Source organism: Mobula hypostoma, unplaced genomic scaffold, assembly GCF_963921235.1.
Source record: "Mobula hypostoma unplaced genomic scaffold, sMobHyp1.1 scaffold_56, whole genome shotgun sequence".
Taxonomy (NCBI): Eukaryota; Metazoa; Chordata; class Chondrichthyes; order Myliobatiformes; family Myliobatidae; genus Mobula; species Mobula hypostoma.
This window is the reverse complement of record NW_026948269.1, coordinates 651,512-668,982: the sequence shown is the minus strand read 5'-3', so window position 1 is coordinate 668,982 and position 17,471 is coordinate 651,512. Positions and strand designations below refer to the sequence as shown.

At 46.4% G+C, this 17,471-nt stretch overlaps 1 protein-coding gene across 1 annotated transcript; it reads right to left on the bottom strand.

The window, feature by feature from the left end:
- Positions 1 to 5,429: 5,429 nt before the first annotated feature.
- Positions 5,430 to 16,020, bottom strand: LOC134342282 (gastrula zinc finger protein XlCGF57.1-like). The gene is made up of 6 exons (XM_063040250.1): positions 15,958 to 16,020; positions 14,760 to 14,925; positions 13,222 to 13,333; positions 12,138 to 12,226; positions 6,433 to 6,771; positions 5,430 to 6,311 (listed from the first exon to the last, which is right to left on the bottom strand). The coding sequence occupies exons 1-6, from the start codon at positions 16,018 to 16,020 to the stop codon at positions 5,686 to 5,688; spliced, it is 1,395 nt and encodes a 464-aa protein (XP_062896320.1). The 3' UTR covers positions 5,430 to 5,685.
- Between the last annotated feature and the right edge of the window lie 1,451 nt (positions 16,021 to 17,471).

The following is a 17,471-nucleotide window of genomic DNA, read 5'->3' as shown; positions in this document are numbered from 1 at the left end:
GTGTAAATAGTCTTTTCTAAAGTTTTCTAAAGTTATTTATCTTTGTAAATTTTACTGATTGAAATGGGACAAAGATATTTTTATATAAAAAAGTCAATGTCGGTATTGAGGCAAGTGTTTATTGCCTTTGTTGTATTTGTTAACTTTGAACTCTGTTTGGCAGGTTTTTTAAAGCCTTTAATGAAATTTTGTCAAAGGTTTTCCCTATTTTGCACTACTTTCTATTTTCCTTGCTTGTGGATATTCCAGATATGTGGGTATCAAGAGTCCCGATGAAGGGTCTTGGCCCGAACTGTTGATCCCCATCCATAGATGCTGCCTGACATGCTGAGCTCCTCCAGCACTTTGTGTGTAGTTCTCTGGATTTCTAGCATCTGCAGGTCCTCTTGTTTCCCAGATACTTGTATGTTTCTTGAAAGAACAAGCCGGTAGTGGCATTCTGTGGCTGTGTTTGTAAAATATTAAATAAAATCATTAGAAAGAGGTGGCATAGGGTTGGAAGGTGTAGAACCTGTGGGTAGAATTAAGGAACAGCAAACGTAAAAAAAAAAAATCCCTGATGGGAATTGTATAGAGATCTCCAATCTGTAGTAAGTATGTGGTCCACAAATTACAATGGGAGATAGAAAATGCATGCCAAAAGGGCAATGTTACAATAGTCATGGGGGATTGTCATGCAGGTGATTAGGAAAATTAGGATGGTGTTGGTCTCAAGAGGAGGAATTCCTAGAATGCCTACAAGATGCTTTTTTAGTGCAGCTCGTGGTTGAGCCCACTTGGGGATCAGTTATTCTGGATTGGGTGTTGTAATGATCCAGAATTAATTAGGTCACTTCAGTTCAAAGAACCCTTAGGGGAAGTGATCTTAATTTGATCAAATTCACCCTGACATTGGAGAAGCAGAAGCTAAAGTCAGATGTGAAATAAAGAGAATTAGAGAGGTATGAAAGAAAAATTTGTCAAAATTGATTTGAAAAGAACGCGGGCAGGGATGAAAACAGAGCAGCAATGGCAGGAATTTCTGGAAGCAATTCGGAAGGCACAGGATATATACAGTGGCATGCAAATGTTTGGGCACCCCTGGTCAAAATTTCTGTTACTGTGAATAGCTAAGCGAGTAAAAGATGACCTGATTTCCAAAAGGCATAAAGTTAAACATGGCACATTTCTTTAATATTTTAAGCAGGGTTACATTTTTATTTCCACCTTTTACAGTTTCAAAATAATGAAAAAGGAAAAGGGCCCGAAGCAAAAGTTTGGGCTACCTGCATGGTCAGTACTTAGGAACACCCCCTTTGGCAAGTATCACAGCTTGGAAACGCTTTTTGTCACCAGCTAAGAGTCTTTCAATTCTTGCTTGGGTAAATTTCTGAGTTCAGTCGTTAGCAGCAAAGCACTGACTGTGGAAATTACAGATCAGAATATTATTCGAGTCACAGAACCCAGCAGCACTGAAACAGGCCCTTCGGCCCTTCTAGTCAATGCTGACCTGTTTATGTTTTTACTGCCTATTTCCATCTACCTGCACCATAGCCTCCATACACCTCCCATCGATGTCATCACCCAAATGTCTCTTTAGTGTCTAAATCAAGCCCACGTCCACCTCTTCTGCTGGCAGCTCATTCCACAGGCAGCTCATTCCACACTTCCACCAACCTCTGAGTGAAGAATTCCCCTTCAGACTCCCCTAAAAGAATTCACTTTCACCCTGAACTTATGTCCAATGTGAGGGTGAGAGGGAAGACTGTAAGGGGAGGGGGTGGTCGAGTGCGGAGAGGGAAACAGAGCGGAGAGTTTATACTTAATATCTTTCAGAAAAAGTACTTGTTTAAACTTACTTGCTGCAAACCTACCATCCATACCCTGTACATTCGCAACCAAATTATTGATCGAGATGATAAGTAGCAATGTTCAAAGTTCAAAGTAAATTTTATTATCAGAGTACATATGTCACCACATACAACCCTGAGATACTTTTTCCTACAGGATCACTTAGCAAATCTATAGAATAGTAACAGGATCAATGAAAGATCAAGTAGAGCATAGAATTCAACAAACTGTGTAAATGCAAATATAAGTAAATATCAATGAATAATGATAGCAATGGGGTGTAACCCTGGGGAACCCCACTGGGCTGGGCCTTGAGTCCAATAAACAGCCTCCCACCATCACTCTCTGTTTCCTACCATCAAGACAACCGTGCATCCAGTTAGCCAGCTCTCCCTGTTCCCATGTGATCTAACTTTCCACAGCAACTTACCATGCTGAACCTTGTCAAAGGCCTCACTGATGCCCATGTCGGCCACGATCCTGGGACAGAGGTGTCACTGATCAGAGGGCACAGATTTAAAGAGGACGAAGAGGTTTAGAGGGATCTGAGGGAGAGATTTTTCACTCAGAGGGTAGCTGAAATCTGGAACACACTGCCCCAGGTGGTGCTGGAGGTAGGTCCCTTCACAACATTTACGAAGTGCGTGAGCATTGAAACTGCCGAGATACAGTCGGCTATGAACTGAGTGCTGATAAATGGGACCAGTGTAGACAGTGAGTGGATGGTCAGAACAGGTATGGCCGGCCAAAGGCCTGTTTCCCTGCTGTGTGATCCACCACTCCGGACATGACAAATTAACGATGGTGACACCGTAAGGCACTGATTTCAAAACTCCACACCCCTCTCCAACCTGAAATAAACCATACTGAACCCCTTTGTCACCATTGTGAATATATGTTTCTGTCAAGGTAACATACAAATTGGTTGCTTTTGCTTACTTTGATGTACCCGTGTTATTTTTGAATAATATAATATTAATAAAAAGATTTGAAAAGAAAGAAAGAAACTGCCGAGATACAGTCAGCTATGAACCAAGTGCTGATAAATGGGACCAGTGCAGAATTGATGAAGTTCCTGTCTCTTCTTCCATTAATGTTGCCTCCTTATGGCAAAACTAACCCTCTCACTGTGTCAGAATCAGTGTTTAAATCCGGCCCCAAACACTGTGCTTACATCGCTGCACATTGTAACTTGAACCATCCGACCGAGGGTCTGATGGAGACACAACCCCTGCCCTCTGCACATGTGATCACATCTCCCCTGCTTCTGCCATTTCAAATACCCTCAGAATGGTTTTCTGATTCAGTCTGAAGGTTATGGTACATTCAGCTCATCGTCAGACCTGACAAACCATGTCTTCCCACAGCTGGTTCCACCTGTTGGTGTGTCCTCTTTCCTCCACCTCCAGGGAAGCTGCATCTCCACACAAACTCCTCACTTGAGACGACTGTCTGTACCCGTGACACAGGAAATCACATCACTGTCACTCTCCTGATACCATCCGGGAAGCGGTACCGCAACATAAAAGCCAGGACCAACAGGCTCCGGGACAGCTTCTTCCACCAGGCCGTCAGACTGATGAACTCACGCTGATTTGAGTGTACTCTATATTACATTGTCTGTTTTATTTATTATAAATTAGTATAAATTACTATGGTTGCACGTTGCACATTTAGATGGAGACGTAACGTAAAGATTTTTACTCCTGATGGATGTAAGAAATAAAGTCAATTCAATTCAATTCCTGATTCCGTGTCTGAGCTGCTCGCCTCCGGGTATCCTCCGTCAACAAGCTTCTTCCTCAGTCACCATCTGTCAGATTATAAAAAACAATTAAAACGATCTATCAGACAGCTCCCGTACCCCTCCACCCCTGAACAGGTTCCCCTGTTAAAACTCTCTGCTCGGCCCCTTCCCTATTCCCTTTCCCTTTCAGACTCCCGATGTGCCAGCAGATCCGAATTCAGCGTGTGGACATTTCTACCCCACAGGAGGCTGTACAAACCCGTGTCCTTCTCTGATGCACAGCTCAGTGACCCCAATCCCTGTCTGCACTCGCAGCCCATGACGGTGACAGCTGTCCTAGACTCTGTAACTCACAATCTTGTAACACAGAATCTTGTTCACAGCAAGTTTAGACAGTCATTAATATGAAGAGAGAATTGTTGTTTCCTGAAAGGACAGGCGAGCGAAGCTGTCTGATCCAATTCACCAGATGGTCCGGTGTTTACAAGTTAATTTGTCCCGGGACCCACACCCACACCCACTCATAACCCCGACCCACACAGACAGACAGACTGTCCCTTCGCCCCAAACCCCCCGCACAACCACAAGGAATTGATCCACGGCCCGGGCTCGGTCGCAAAGTGAAAACCGGGGCTGAGGAGAGCCCGGAGACAAACACCCCGCTGCCCACTCCACCAACAACACGGCACAGCCGGACACATCTCACAACACCGGATCCGGTCCCGATGAAACCCGAATTTAATTTTGTTGTTCCAGATCGGACCCAACAAAAGGTGTTTTAAAACTGAAGCGCTCCCCTCACGTGACGTCACACAGCAGCCCCGCCCCACGCGCCTGACGTCACCCATGGTCTCCCCGGATCTGCATCTGCTGTCACGAGCACGGTGCCTTACGTCACACACGCGCTGCTGTGCTGGAGCTTTTTCGGTTTAACGGCTGAGCTACCGAGCACGAGCCACGCCCCCCACCACCCGAACAGTCAACAGAGGAATTGAATTGATTGCAGAGCTGCGCTATTCCCATTGGTGCGAAGCGATGTCAATCACTGGTTACACCCAATAGTGGAGGCGGACCAGCCGAGAGGGCGTTACCCCGTCTCCTGCCGCATGGCGACCGCAAAGCGGAGCAAGACCCGAAGTAAATGTCCGCTTTCTGATTTATTTTCATTTCCCTCCGAGGGAAGTTGGGGCGTTTGTGAAGCGTCTCCTGCGGCCGGAGTCTGATGTATCGCTGAGAGGTAGGAGGAGACCGCTCGGCCCGTCGGTTTGATGCCGGTTCCCCGGGGAGGGAGAGGGGGATTTTATTGAAAGGATGAAGACGGTGAGAGAGGGGGCGGACAGGATGTTTGTCCCGGTGGGGACAGGAGGGGCTCATCTGTGGAAATGTCTGAGCCCACGGTGGTGGCGATTCACCACATTGGGGGGCAAACACCGGCAGACTGTTGCCCTGCAAGCGGGGCCACTGGTCCGGGCAAAGTGACAATTATTTGTGTTTTGTTGAGATTGTACCGGGAATATGGTGTAAAATCCCGCTCCCCACACTAACACGGGTTATACAGACCAAAGAACAAACTGCCGGAGGAACTCAGTGGGTCGGGCAGCATCTGTGGAGGGAAATGGACCGTCAACATTTCGGGCCGAGACCCTCCCTCTGGACTGAGAGTGGACGGGAAATAGTCAGAGAAAAGAGGTGAGGGGTGGGGATGGGGCAAGAGCTGGGGAGTGAGAGGATTTAAAGGACTGTCGTGGAACAGAATCACTGGCAGGGTCCAGCCAGCCTGAGTTGACTCTCTACTGTACACTAGGTGTGTTATAAATTCATCAAGTACCGGAGACAGAGTTTAAAATGGAACTGTTTTATTTGTCTCAGATCTAGAATATTAAACTCCAGTCCCATTAAAGGTGAATATGCAGCAGATGAAACTCCTCCCATGCCCAGTGACCAGGGTGCAGAACTGGGTGTGGTGAGCAGCAGCAATAATTGCAGAGTTCAGCACCGACAGTCACTCTCAAAATTGCATTCAGCAATGGTAATGGACAAATATCCGACATGCAGCTTATTGAAACTTTCTGCCCAGTGTGAAAACGATAGTGTGTCACAAGGTTCGATTACTGAGTGAATCCCTTCCCACAGTCTGGGCAGGTGAATGGCTTCTCCCCAGTGTGAACTCGCTGATGTACCTTCAGTTGAGATGAGCAAGTGAATCCCTTCCCACAGTCTGAGCAGGTGAATGGCCTCTCTCCAGTGTGAACCCGCTGGTGTGCCAGTGGATCAGATGACTGAGAGAATCCCTTCCCACGTTCTGAGCGGGTGAACAGCCTCTCCCCCGTGTGAACTCGCTGGTGTGCCAGCAGATCAGATGACCGAGTGAATCCTTTCCCACATTCTGAACAGGTGAATGGCCTCTCCCCAGTGTGAACTTGCTGGTGTTTCAGTAGGCTAGCTGCCTGAATGAATCCCTTCCCACAGTCAGAGCAGGTGAACGGCCTCTCCCCTGTGTGAATTCGCTGGTGCATCTGTAGGTTGGATGATTGAGTGAAGGTCTTCCCACAGTCTGAGCAAGTGAATGGCCTCTCTCCAGTGTGAACTCGCTGATGTACCTTCAGTTGAGATGAGCAAGTGAATCCCTTCCCACAGTCTGAGCAGGTGAATGGCCTCTCTCCAGTGTGAAGTGAATCCCTTCCCACGTTCTGAGCAGGTGAACAGCTTCTCCCCTGTGTGAACTCGCTGGTGTCTCAGTAGGCTAGCTGTCTGAGTGAATCCCTTCCCACAGTCAGAGCAGGTGAACGGCCTCTCCCCTGTGTGAACTGACTGGTGTCTCTGCAGGTGAGATAGTAAAGTGAATCCTTTCCCACAATCTGGGCAGTTGAACGGCTTCTCCCCTGTGTGAACTGACCGGTGTCTCTGTAGGTGGGATGACTGGGTGAATGTCTTTCCACAGACTGAGCAGGTGAACGGCCTCTCCCTGGTGTGAACTGACTGATGTCTCTGCAGGTGAGATAGTAAAGTGAATCCTTTCCCACAATCTGGGCAGGTGAACGGCTTCTCCCCTGTGCGAAATTGGTGGTGTCTATGAAGGTCGGCTGGTCGATGGAATCCCTTCCCACAGACAGAGCAGGTGAACGCCCTGTCCCCAGTGTGAAATCGCTGGTGTATTAGTAGGCTGGATGATAGAGTGAATCCCTTCCCACAGTCTGAGCAGGTGAACGGCCTCTCTCCAGTGTGAACTCGCTGATGTACCTTCAGTTGATATGATTTAATGAATCCCTTCCCACAGTCCGAGCAGGTGAACTGCTGCTCCCTGGTGTGAACTCGCTGGGGAGACATTAGGTCAAATGACCGAGTGAATCCTTCCCCACAAATTCAGCAGATGACCAGCCTCTGCCCAGTGTGAACTGTCTGGTGTGACCACAACTGGGATAATCGACTGAATCCCTTCTCACACACAAAACAGGTGAATGACCTTGTCCAATGTGAACTACCTGATGTACCTTCAGTTGAAATGACCGAGTGAATCCACCCCTACAGTCTGAGCAGCTGAATGGCCTCTCCTCTGTGTAAAATGACGGACTTGCAAGTCGGTCAGATGATCGAGTGAATCCCTCCCACAGTCTGAGCAGGAAGGATGATCGAGTGAATCCCTTGTTCCAATTCTTAAATATCTGGACAGCGACTGCAAAACTGGCGTGTTGTTCTCGAGATTCCCGCAGACAAATTCCTTGTCATTTTTAACCTGTAAAAACATTTACAAAATCCATCAATGGGTGAAGGACAATATTTCAGATGAGATTACTTGAGTTGTCAAGGTGTGAACTGACATCACACTGTCACAGTGAGGTTCAACACAAGTTGGAGAGAGAAATCATCTTCTAAATGGGCACAGTGCTGGTATCTGGAATGACCATCAAATTTTCTGATGCTCTTCATGTCTCTATGAGAATGGGACATTTCTGCCATCTCCAGTCTGTGACCTGGCTAAGTTTGACTCGCTCCATTGGTATTATTCCCTGTTCCCACTGAGCTGCATGGGTTCCTGGCCCCACAGTAACTGAAACACTCTCACACAAATAGCCAGCAGTGCATTCCACACACCCACCACTCTGTGTAAAAAACTTACCCTTGACCACCCCTCGGTATCTATTTCCAAGCACCTTAAAACTATGCCCCCTCGTATTAGCCATTTCAGCCCTGGGAAAAAAAAACCTCTGGCTATCCACACAATCAATGCCCCTCATCATCTTATACATCTGAAAAAGGCTCTAAACATATACAATGAAATTATACATTGCTTTGAGGATTTATTAGATGTCCTGTATACAAAATTATGAGGGTATAGATAGGATAAATGCAAGCAACTTTTTCCACAGAGGTTGGGTGGGATGACAACAAGAGGTCATGGGTAAATGGGGAAGGTGAAAATTTAATGGGAATATTTGGAAAAGTTCATTACTGAAATTGGCATGAGAGTGTGGATGCCAGCACAACTGGTGAACATGAGCTCGATTTCACCATTTAAAAAAAAGTTTGGATGGGAGCCTGGATGGTAGGGGTATGAAGGGAGATGGTCCTAGTGCAGGTAGTTAAATTAGACAGCCTAAATGTTTTCTCGGCATTCACTAGATGGGCCAAATAGCCTGTTTCCGTACTGAACTTCTCCATGTTTCTATGACAGAGAAGTTGGTCACATTTTGCTTGTCAGGAAAAGGTAGGAGTGACAACGGAGCAGCAATGGCTGGAGTTGCTGGAAGCAATTCGGAAGCCGAGTGATCGACACATCCCAAAGAAGTGGAAGCATTGGAAAGGTAGGAGGACATGACTGTGTCTGAAATGAGAAGCCAAAGCCAACATAAAAGCCAAACAGAGGGCAAATAATAGAGCAAAAACTACTGGAAAGCTTTTAGAAACCAACAGAAGACGACGAAAAAAAAAGTCAGATGATCTCAGAGCGTGGAATCATGATATTGTAGTCATTAATGAATCTTGGTCGCACCCAACAGACTGAGGCATTTAGAGGAACAAAATATCCCGGGCCTCAATGTCTCTTGAAAACCCAGGTTCCCTGCACCATTTACCTTCCAACTTTTATTTTGGCAGGTAGATAAAAACGTGTCAGATCCTTTCTGATGCTATCAAAATTAACCTTTCTCCAATTTAGAATCTCAACCCATGGTCCAGACCTCTCTTTTTCCATATTTACTTTGAATCTCATGGCATTATAGAACATGGAATAGTACAGCACAGTACAGGTCCTTCGGCCCACAATGTTGTGCCGACCCTTAAACCCTGCCTCCGATTAACCCCCCAAACTTAAATCCCTCTATATACCAGTCTAGTAGTCTCTTAAATTTCACAAGTGTATCTGCCTCCACCACTGACCCAGGCAGTGCTTTCCACTCACCAACCACTCTCTGAATTAAAAACCTTCCTCTAATATCCCCTTTGAACCTCCCACCCCTTTCCTTAAAGCCATTTACTCTTATATTGAGCAGTGGTGCCCTGCGGAAGAGGCACTGTCTATCCACTCTATCTATTATTATCTTGTACACCTCTATCATGTCTCCTCTCATCCTCCTGCTCTCCAAAGAGTAAAGCCCTAGCTCCTTTAATCTCTGATCATAATGCATACTTTTTAAACCAGGCAGCATCCTGGTAAATCTCCTCTGTACCCTTTCCAATGCTTCCACAGCCTTCCTATAGTGAGGTGACCAGAACTGGACACAGTACTCCAAGTGTGGCCTAACTAGAGTTTTATAGAGCTGCATCATTACATCGCGACTCTTAAACTCTATCCCTCGACGTATGAAAGCTAATACTCCATAAGCTTTCTTAACTACCCCATCTACCTGTGAAGCGACTTTCAGGGATCTGTGTAATTTCTGTCACCAGTCCTGGATCATTTCCCAACAGCTTATTGCACACTTCTACATCAGGAAGTCTATGTACTGATTAAGGGCACATTTGACAAACTCTACCCCATCTAGTCCTTTTAAAGTATGTGAGTCCCAGTCAATATATGGAAGGTTAAAATCACTTACTGAACCAAACTTTGTTTCTTGGCATGGTCTGCAATCTCTCCACAAATTTGTTCCTCTAAATCCCTCAGACTGTTGGGTGCAACCAAGTTACCGTAATGACTACAATATCATAATTCCCTGTCCTGAGCTCATCTGGCTTTCCTACGATGCTTCTTGCATTGTGATATACACAGCTCAGCACATTCATCACACCACACTCAACCTTTTGATTGCTGACTCTACCTGAGGTCTGAACAACATCTGACTGGTGTCAAGAAAACAAACTCTCCCTCATTGTCACAAGAACAAAGGAGCTGATTGTGGACGACAGGAGGAATGGAGACAGGCTAACCCCTATTGACATCAATGGATCTGGGGTTGAGAGGGTGAACAGCTTTAAGTTCCTCGGCATAAACATCACCGAGGATTTCACATGGTCTGTTTGTACCGGCTGTGTTGTGAAAAGAGCACAGCAACAGCTCTTTCACCTCAGATGGTTGAAGAAGTTTGGGATGGAGCCCCAAATCCTAAGAACTTTCTACAGGGACACAATTGAGAGCATCCTGACCAGCTGCATCACTGCCTGGTATGGGAACTGTACTTCCCTTAATCGCAGGGCCCTGCAGAGAGTGGTACGGACAGCCCAGCACATCTGTATATGTGAACTTTCCACTAGTCAGGACATTTACAGCAACTGGTGTATCGAAAGGGCCCAAAGGATATTGGGGACCCAATTCACCACAACCACAAACTGTTCCTGCTGCTACCATCCAGGAAACGGTACCACAGCAAAAGGACCAACAGACTCCAGGACATCATCTTCTACCAGGCCATCAGACTGATTGATTCATGCTGATACAATTGCACTCCTATGTTATATTGACTGCCCTATGTACAAACTATTTATTATAAATTACTATAAATTACACATTGCACATTTAGATGGAGACGTAACATAAAGATTTCCACTCCTCATGTATAGGAAGGATATATGTGATAAATTCAATTCAATTCAATTCAATTCACCCTCGCCACTATCTGTTCTCTCATTCTGGCTCCCATTCCCCCTACAACTTATTTTAACCACATCAACCCCTCCCCCACACTGGCACTAGCAAGCCTTACCACTGGGATATTAGTCCCCTCTTGTTCTGTTTCCCCAACTAACGAATCCCCTATCACCCCTTTGACTTTCCTCTGCCAGGTAATTTCCCCCCCCCACCCCAACAGTTTCTAAAGTGGTCCACCTCTTGTTGTGGCGAATGACCACAAGAGCACTCTGTGATGGCTATTTAAACTCATTCCCCTTCCTGACTCTCACCTAGTTTCCTGCACCTTGGGTGTAACTCACCTCTCTTCATGTCATATCCATCACCCCCTCCAACTCCTGGATGATCTGGAATTCATCCATTTCAAGTTCCAATTCCTTGAGTGCAGGGTTACAAGCTGCAGCTAGATGCATATCTTGTAGGTGAGAGCATCAGGGACCAATGTGCTCTGTAATTTGTAATGACCAGTGTGCATATAAATCTTGTACTGTGCATTTTTCACCCAGTGACAACACGTGCACAGTAAATTTTATATAGAGAGGTATTCATTTTAACAGCTAGCAAATCACTGTCAATAGGAACTGTAATCTCCTCTGGGTATGATCGAGTTCATCTGCACTCTCACACAACCTATGTAGCTTGTAACGGGTAATGAAGGATTTTCTCACCAGAGCTTTTACACGTTGTCCATATGTGGTTTGCTTGTTAAATTACACTTTAAAAAGTCAGATTTCAAAATATCACTCCACTTCTTCCCAGTTGCAAATTCTCCAGCAACTTTTACATCACAATACACACAGGTAACACCAGTTTCTGTATTGTACATTAATATTTCCCCTGAACCCTCCCCCAAATGACTGACAGTGGTGAACTCATTGATGGTGCAGTAATACCAATGAATATAAAAGGAAGCGCAGTAGTCTGTCTCATTCGAGTCTGGCACATTTGTGATGTGAAAGCTACTTGTTGCCCAGGGCAAAGGTGTTTCATCACATTATCTTCATAGAGTGAATGGGTCAAGACATGTCCTCACGGGTAGAAAAAGTCCAGAACAAGAGGAGGTGAAACAATCAACACACACAAAATGCTGGAGGAACTCAGCAGGCCAGGCAGCATCTATGGAAAAGTGAACTAATGCTGAATTCCGGCATTTTGTGTGTGTTGCTTGCATTTCCAGCATCTGCAGATTTTCTCTTGTTTGTGATTGGAGGTAGATCAAAGGTGATTTTCTCAACGGGTGATGTAAAAGATTTTTTCCCCTTTCTCCGAGTTCCTAATCCTTGCATTTAGACAGCTGGAGCTCAGTTCTGTCTGAGAGATCCATCGGCTCCCATTCCCTCATCAGCCGGAAGCTCCCCGGGGCCCGTGTACGGATCGTGGGGCTGAGAGAGAGGGAAGAGAACAGGACTGTCCCGGAATTGCGGGTCACAGTTCCCGGATGTCACAGCAATTGCCCCTCAGTCGGTAGTGAAAACGGTCTCACGGAGAAACACTCACCGGCAGCGATATCCGAGGCCTTTTGTGTACTGCGCATGCGTGATATTCGGGACCAGCCGCAACCCTGACGCCTGCGCATTCGGTCGGTGCTTCAGCGACGCGAGAATTGTAACGCAGAGCTTTCAAGTTAATCACGGTGCCATTGAAAGTTTCTGCAAGCACCGGTTCAAATGTATACCTCAGTTTTTTTTGTGTGTGTAGAAAACTCAGCACCTCATTTAACGCAGAAAGCAGCTCTAATACAACAATATCAGCAAACGTTCCGCGTGTTTAATGCCAAAGTAGAACGTTCTTACAAATGCAGATATAAAACACAAGAGATTCTGCTGTTGCTGGAAATGTAGACACATTCACACAAAGTGCTGGAGGAACTCTGCAGTTCAGGCAGCAACTAAGCAGAGGAGTACACAGCCAATGCATGCTGAAGGGGCTCGGCCTACACGTTGTCTAGTTATTCCTCTCCACATTGACTGCCTGATCTGTTGATTTCCACCATTATTTTGCAGAAATTAACCACATTTTTCGATCAACCAGTTTCAAGATGTTTCTGATCTTCCATTTTTAGCCGCATCCTGCTGATCTGATTCCTCTTCCTCCTCCTCCTTGTAAACTCTAGGCTCCATCTCTTTCTGGAGCCCCAAACTCCTGACTCAGGCTGGTAACTCTTTGGTTTCTGACTCTGCTCCATCGAAGATTTACTCACTAGTCTGCTGTCAGACTTTAGAGATGCATTACAACAACTCAGCTGTCTGAGGCACAGTCCTTTGAAATTAGTGAAAATGACACCAAAAGTTGAAAAGAGCAGGGAAGGAGGAGTTTAACCACCTTCGTCTGGAACCCTGAAGAACGAGAAAACCACAGTGAGCTCATCGTCTTATTCCGTCTGGAGAAAATCATGCAGGAAATTCATGCAGGTTGTACAAGATGATGAGAGGCATTGGCTGTGTGGATAGCCAGAGGCTTTTCCCAGGGCTGAATTTCCTCCCTAATGTGAAGTTGCTGATGCTGCAGCAGCTGGGGTGGTTTAGTAAAACTCTTTGCTCACTCCGGACAGAAATGTGGCCTCTACATATTGTGAACTCACTGGAGCATCACAAGGTGGGTTAACTGAATGAGTCTCTTCGCACACACGGAGCAGGTGAACGGCCGCTTCCCAGTGCGAAGCTGTTGGTGTATCTGCGATGGCGACGGAATCCCTTCCAAAATGAGAGCCAGTGAATGACATCACACTGCTATCAACGTCATGGCGATGTATCCAATCAGATCACGGACATGGACACGTGATCGGGCTCTCCTTGTAGCGAGTGGGACGCTGTCTTCTCCAGCATCTCCACCTCCACATTCAAGGATCGGCGGCATTCAAGCGCCGGTAAACTGACAGATACAGCGGAACGAACGTGCTGTTGTGTTTATGATTCCCATGCACAAATGCTTTTACTTTTCTACACTGTTAAAAGTTTACAAAGCACGTCAGTGAGTGAAGGACAACATTTCAACTTAGATAATTTTAGTCTCCATGGTTATTTCTGATATATAAAAAACAATTTCACAGCTCAAAACAATTCGGAGGAACAAGAAACACACACAAAAATGCTGGATGAACGCAGCAGGCCGGGCAGCATCTCTAGGAAGAGGTATAGTCTCGTTTCGGGTCGAGACCCTTCGTCAGAACTAACTGAAAGAAGAGATAGTAAGAAATTTGAAATTGGAGGGGGAAGGGGAGATCCGAAATGACAGGAGAAGACAGGAGGGGGAGGGCTGGAGCTAAGAGCTGGAAAGTTGATTGGCAAAAGAGATACGAGGCTGGAGAAGGGAGAGGATCAGGGGACGGGAAGCCTGGGGACAGAGAATAGGGGAGGGGAGCCCGGAGGGTGGAGAGCAGGCAAGGAGTCATAGTGAGAGGGAAAGAAGGAGAAAAAAGAGAGAGAAAAGGGGGGAAATAATAAAGATTAATAAATAAACAAACAAACAAACAAACAAATAAGGGTTGGGGTGTGAAGGGGAGGAAGGGCATTTACGGAAGTTAGAGAAGACGATGTTCATGCCATCAGGTTGGAGGCTACCCAGACGGAATATAAGGTGTTGTTCCTCCAACCTGAGTGTGGCTTCATCTTGACAGAAGAGGAGGCCGTGGATAGACATGTCAGAATGGGAATGGGCGTGGAATTAAAATGTGTGGCCACTGGAATAACAAGACCCTCCCCGGGCCTGCAGGATGTCCCAGTCGGTGTTGTAGGGACCGGTGCTTGGAGCCCAGTTGTTCCCAAACTGTCAACAATTTGGCTGAGGGACCAAGTCAACATTCCCCAGTCTGTTATTGACACAAAATGTACATTTATATCCTGAAAATGACACCAACTGCATATTAGATCCCGAGAGTTTCGGGAATTCGGAAAAATTAAATAAGGGTGTCTGTGGGTTTTTGTTTCCCGGGGTTTGTTTCCACGCCCTGATATCGATGGAGTGAAGCGGGAGTTCAGAGCCGACACAGCGGGGTCCGATACAGGTCAGACGGGGTAAGTTACCGGCGACACTCCGCTCCGGGACCATCAGCACCGGAGCATTCAGATTAACGCCGCAGTAATTCGGAGCGGGTCAGGGAGAATATTAAATAAAACCAACACGGGAACTTTCTGATCCGATCCCCTGACAGAGTGTGAAGGAACCGCGGCGAAGAGTAGTTGCGGAATTTAAAATAAGCGAGCCGAGCCGGGCCCGTGTGGGCGGAAGCCGAGGAGGAGATCAATCCTGCGAACGGGGGCAGTAAATCTGCAACGAGCTTTGGAAACTGTCCGTGGACAAAATCGGAGACAGCGGGGTTGAGCGGTACCGGACAGTGTGAACAGATGTGACCCGATCGCGGGAATCACTGTCGCTGAGAAAGTTGCCGAGGCTTTCTCGGCTTTGCATATCAGTCAGAAACCTGATGGACAGAGATTTACACTGCTTTTCCAAAGCGTTCCCGGCCTCCTTCCCGAACCCTGCTCTCCGTGCAGCGCCCCGGACTGTAACGTTTCTCCCGGCATCGGCATCTTTGAGGCGCCGGCGATCCCCGCCTTCCGCGTTTTAAACCTCCGGGAATGAGCTGCTCTCCGTTTCCAGCATCTCCCTGCCCCGAGACCCACGGAGCGGACACACAGTAACTCACTCGCTCTCTCTGTTGTTTTCCAGTGAATTTAATGGCGATGGTGATCCTGTCCCGGGGAAAGTGCGGCCTCTCCACCCGCACCACTCGCTACCTGGTGGCCACGGCAGCGGCGGATCTACTGACCATCGTGTTTGCGGTGATATTGTGGCGGGTCGGTTATTATTACTTCCACGGGACTTTCCTGGACATCACCCCCGTGTGCAGTGTGATCTCTGTCCTGGGAGAGGCAGTCACAGACTGTTCTGTCTGGTTCACCGGCACTTTTACATTTGATCGGTTTGTCGCCATTTGTTGTCAGAAGCGGAAAATAAAATATTGCACCGGGAAAACTACGGCTGTGGTTCAGACAACAACCGGCGTTCTGCTCTGTTTTATTAATGTGCCCGAATTTATTATATATCATCCTGTGAAAGTGGTTGACAATATATCCCGGGACTGTATTGCAACACGGGGTTACTATACGGATCCCGGGTGGGTGGGATATGACCGGCTTTCTCCCGTCCTAACGCCATCACTCCCGTTCGTGTTAATACTGCTGTTCAACGCTCTGACAGTCAGACACATTTTGGTGACTAGTCGCGTCCGTGAGGGGCTGAGGGGTCAGAGCAAGGCGGAGAACCGCAGTGACCCGGAGATGGAGAGCAGGAGGAGGTCTGTGATCTGACTTCTCACCATCTCCGGGAGCTTCATCGTCCTGTGGTCGGTGAGTGTTGCCGAGTTTCTTTCTAACACCATCGCCGGTTGGATCAAAATAATTACAACGATTCTGAATACATGTTTCAACACACCGGAGACATGCTGATGATATTAAGTTGCTGCACAAACACGTTTATTTATGGGGTAACTCAGTCCAAGTTCAGAGAGCAGTTCATCAGCGCAGCGAAATATCCGCTCACGTCAATTATTCAACGAATTAATAAACAACATATCTAAACTCTTCTCGGCGGCGGTCGCAATGTTTTCGATCTTGACTCTACAGAACCAATGATCATCGGAGAAAGTGGCAGAGGGGAGAGTAAATCTGGTTTAGAGTCGAAGAGAAACACAGCACAGGAACAGACTCTCCAACACCCGCACCCCGCCACCTCCACTACTACCGATTATTAAACTCATACTACCTTTAATTTTCAGTTTTTCACCATATTCCCGCACTCGTCACCGCCAGACCCTTCTCAGACTGAGAAAGCGAGACAGGTTCTGGGGACATTCAGGACCAAATCGGCAAAAATGCAACTCATTAGTTACTTTCGTCTTTTGCAGAAGAATGAAATGGAAAAAAAAAGTCAACAGTCTACACGAATTTACAGTAAAGCTTGTACTTGTCCATCGCATTAGACAACGATGTTACGGAGGAAAGTTTGACACCACAGAACCCATAATTGTGCAATTTTCACCGAAACCTCCGGTGCCTGCTCTGCTTCAAGGAAAATAATGTCATCTCACTTCCTGATTTCTAATAAAATTCCATCCGATCAAATTGCGTGTTGACTCTCCTCTGCATTCACTCCAGTAGAATCGCATGTTTATTTTTATTTTTTATCTCAGCTCAAACTGATAAAAATTGCGGTATGGACACGGACAAGCCCACTGATTTCTCAATCGCTTGGAACTCTCGGCCGATTCTGATGGTGTTGCGTATTGTGGCTGTCTGGAGATTTACATAAATATTGTCGTGCGGGTCGAATTGTTTAATGCTGTTCTGTGGTGACTTTGGAATTATGCCAGTCGTGTATATTACAAATGGGACGATGTATTATACCCTGCTCGTGTACCATAGTCGTTCATTTTCCTCTTTAAGGTTAGCATATTTCTGCTGTTTCTCATTTATTGATTTTCATGTGTTGTGTGTGTTCGGAATGGCCAGACCTATTATCCTGTAATATTAATTCCGGACGAGTTCCAGGTGTTGCCACATCTCTAATCATGGATTGGTCGTAATAGACTCTGTTACGTACCCCGTAACTGGGTTGCCAAACCAGCAGAAATGGATCACTCAGTTGGAGTCTGGAGTACTAGAACTAAGAAAGTTTTATTAAAGAAACAAGCAACACAGTAATCGAAAGGATAATAAATGCAACAATTCAACAATGATAACCACACATGTGCACAGAATTAAGATAACAGCATCAATCAAGCTCTATCGTTGTCTAGGGGTAAATGACCAATTTCAAAATGACTCAAAGTTC

Bases quoted from the DNA above. Each gene is read 5' to 3' on its own strand.
- LOC134342282 (XM_063040250.1), bottom strand. From the start codon at position 16,020: ATGGTGTTAGAAAGAAACTCGGCAACACTCACCGACCACAGGACGATG. The intron at 12,227-13,221 runs GTGAGTTCACAA...GCGTCGCTGAAG, and splicing joins ACCCACCTTGTGATGCTCCA to CACCGACCGAATGCGCAGGC. The intron at 6,772-12,137 runs GTGAGTGTTTCT...TCACCTGCTCAG, and splicing joins GGCCTCGGATATCGCTGCCG to ACTGTGGGAAGGGATTCACT.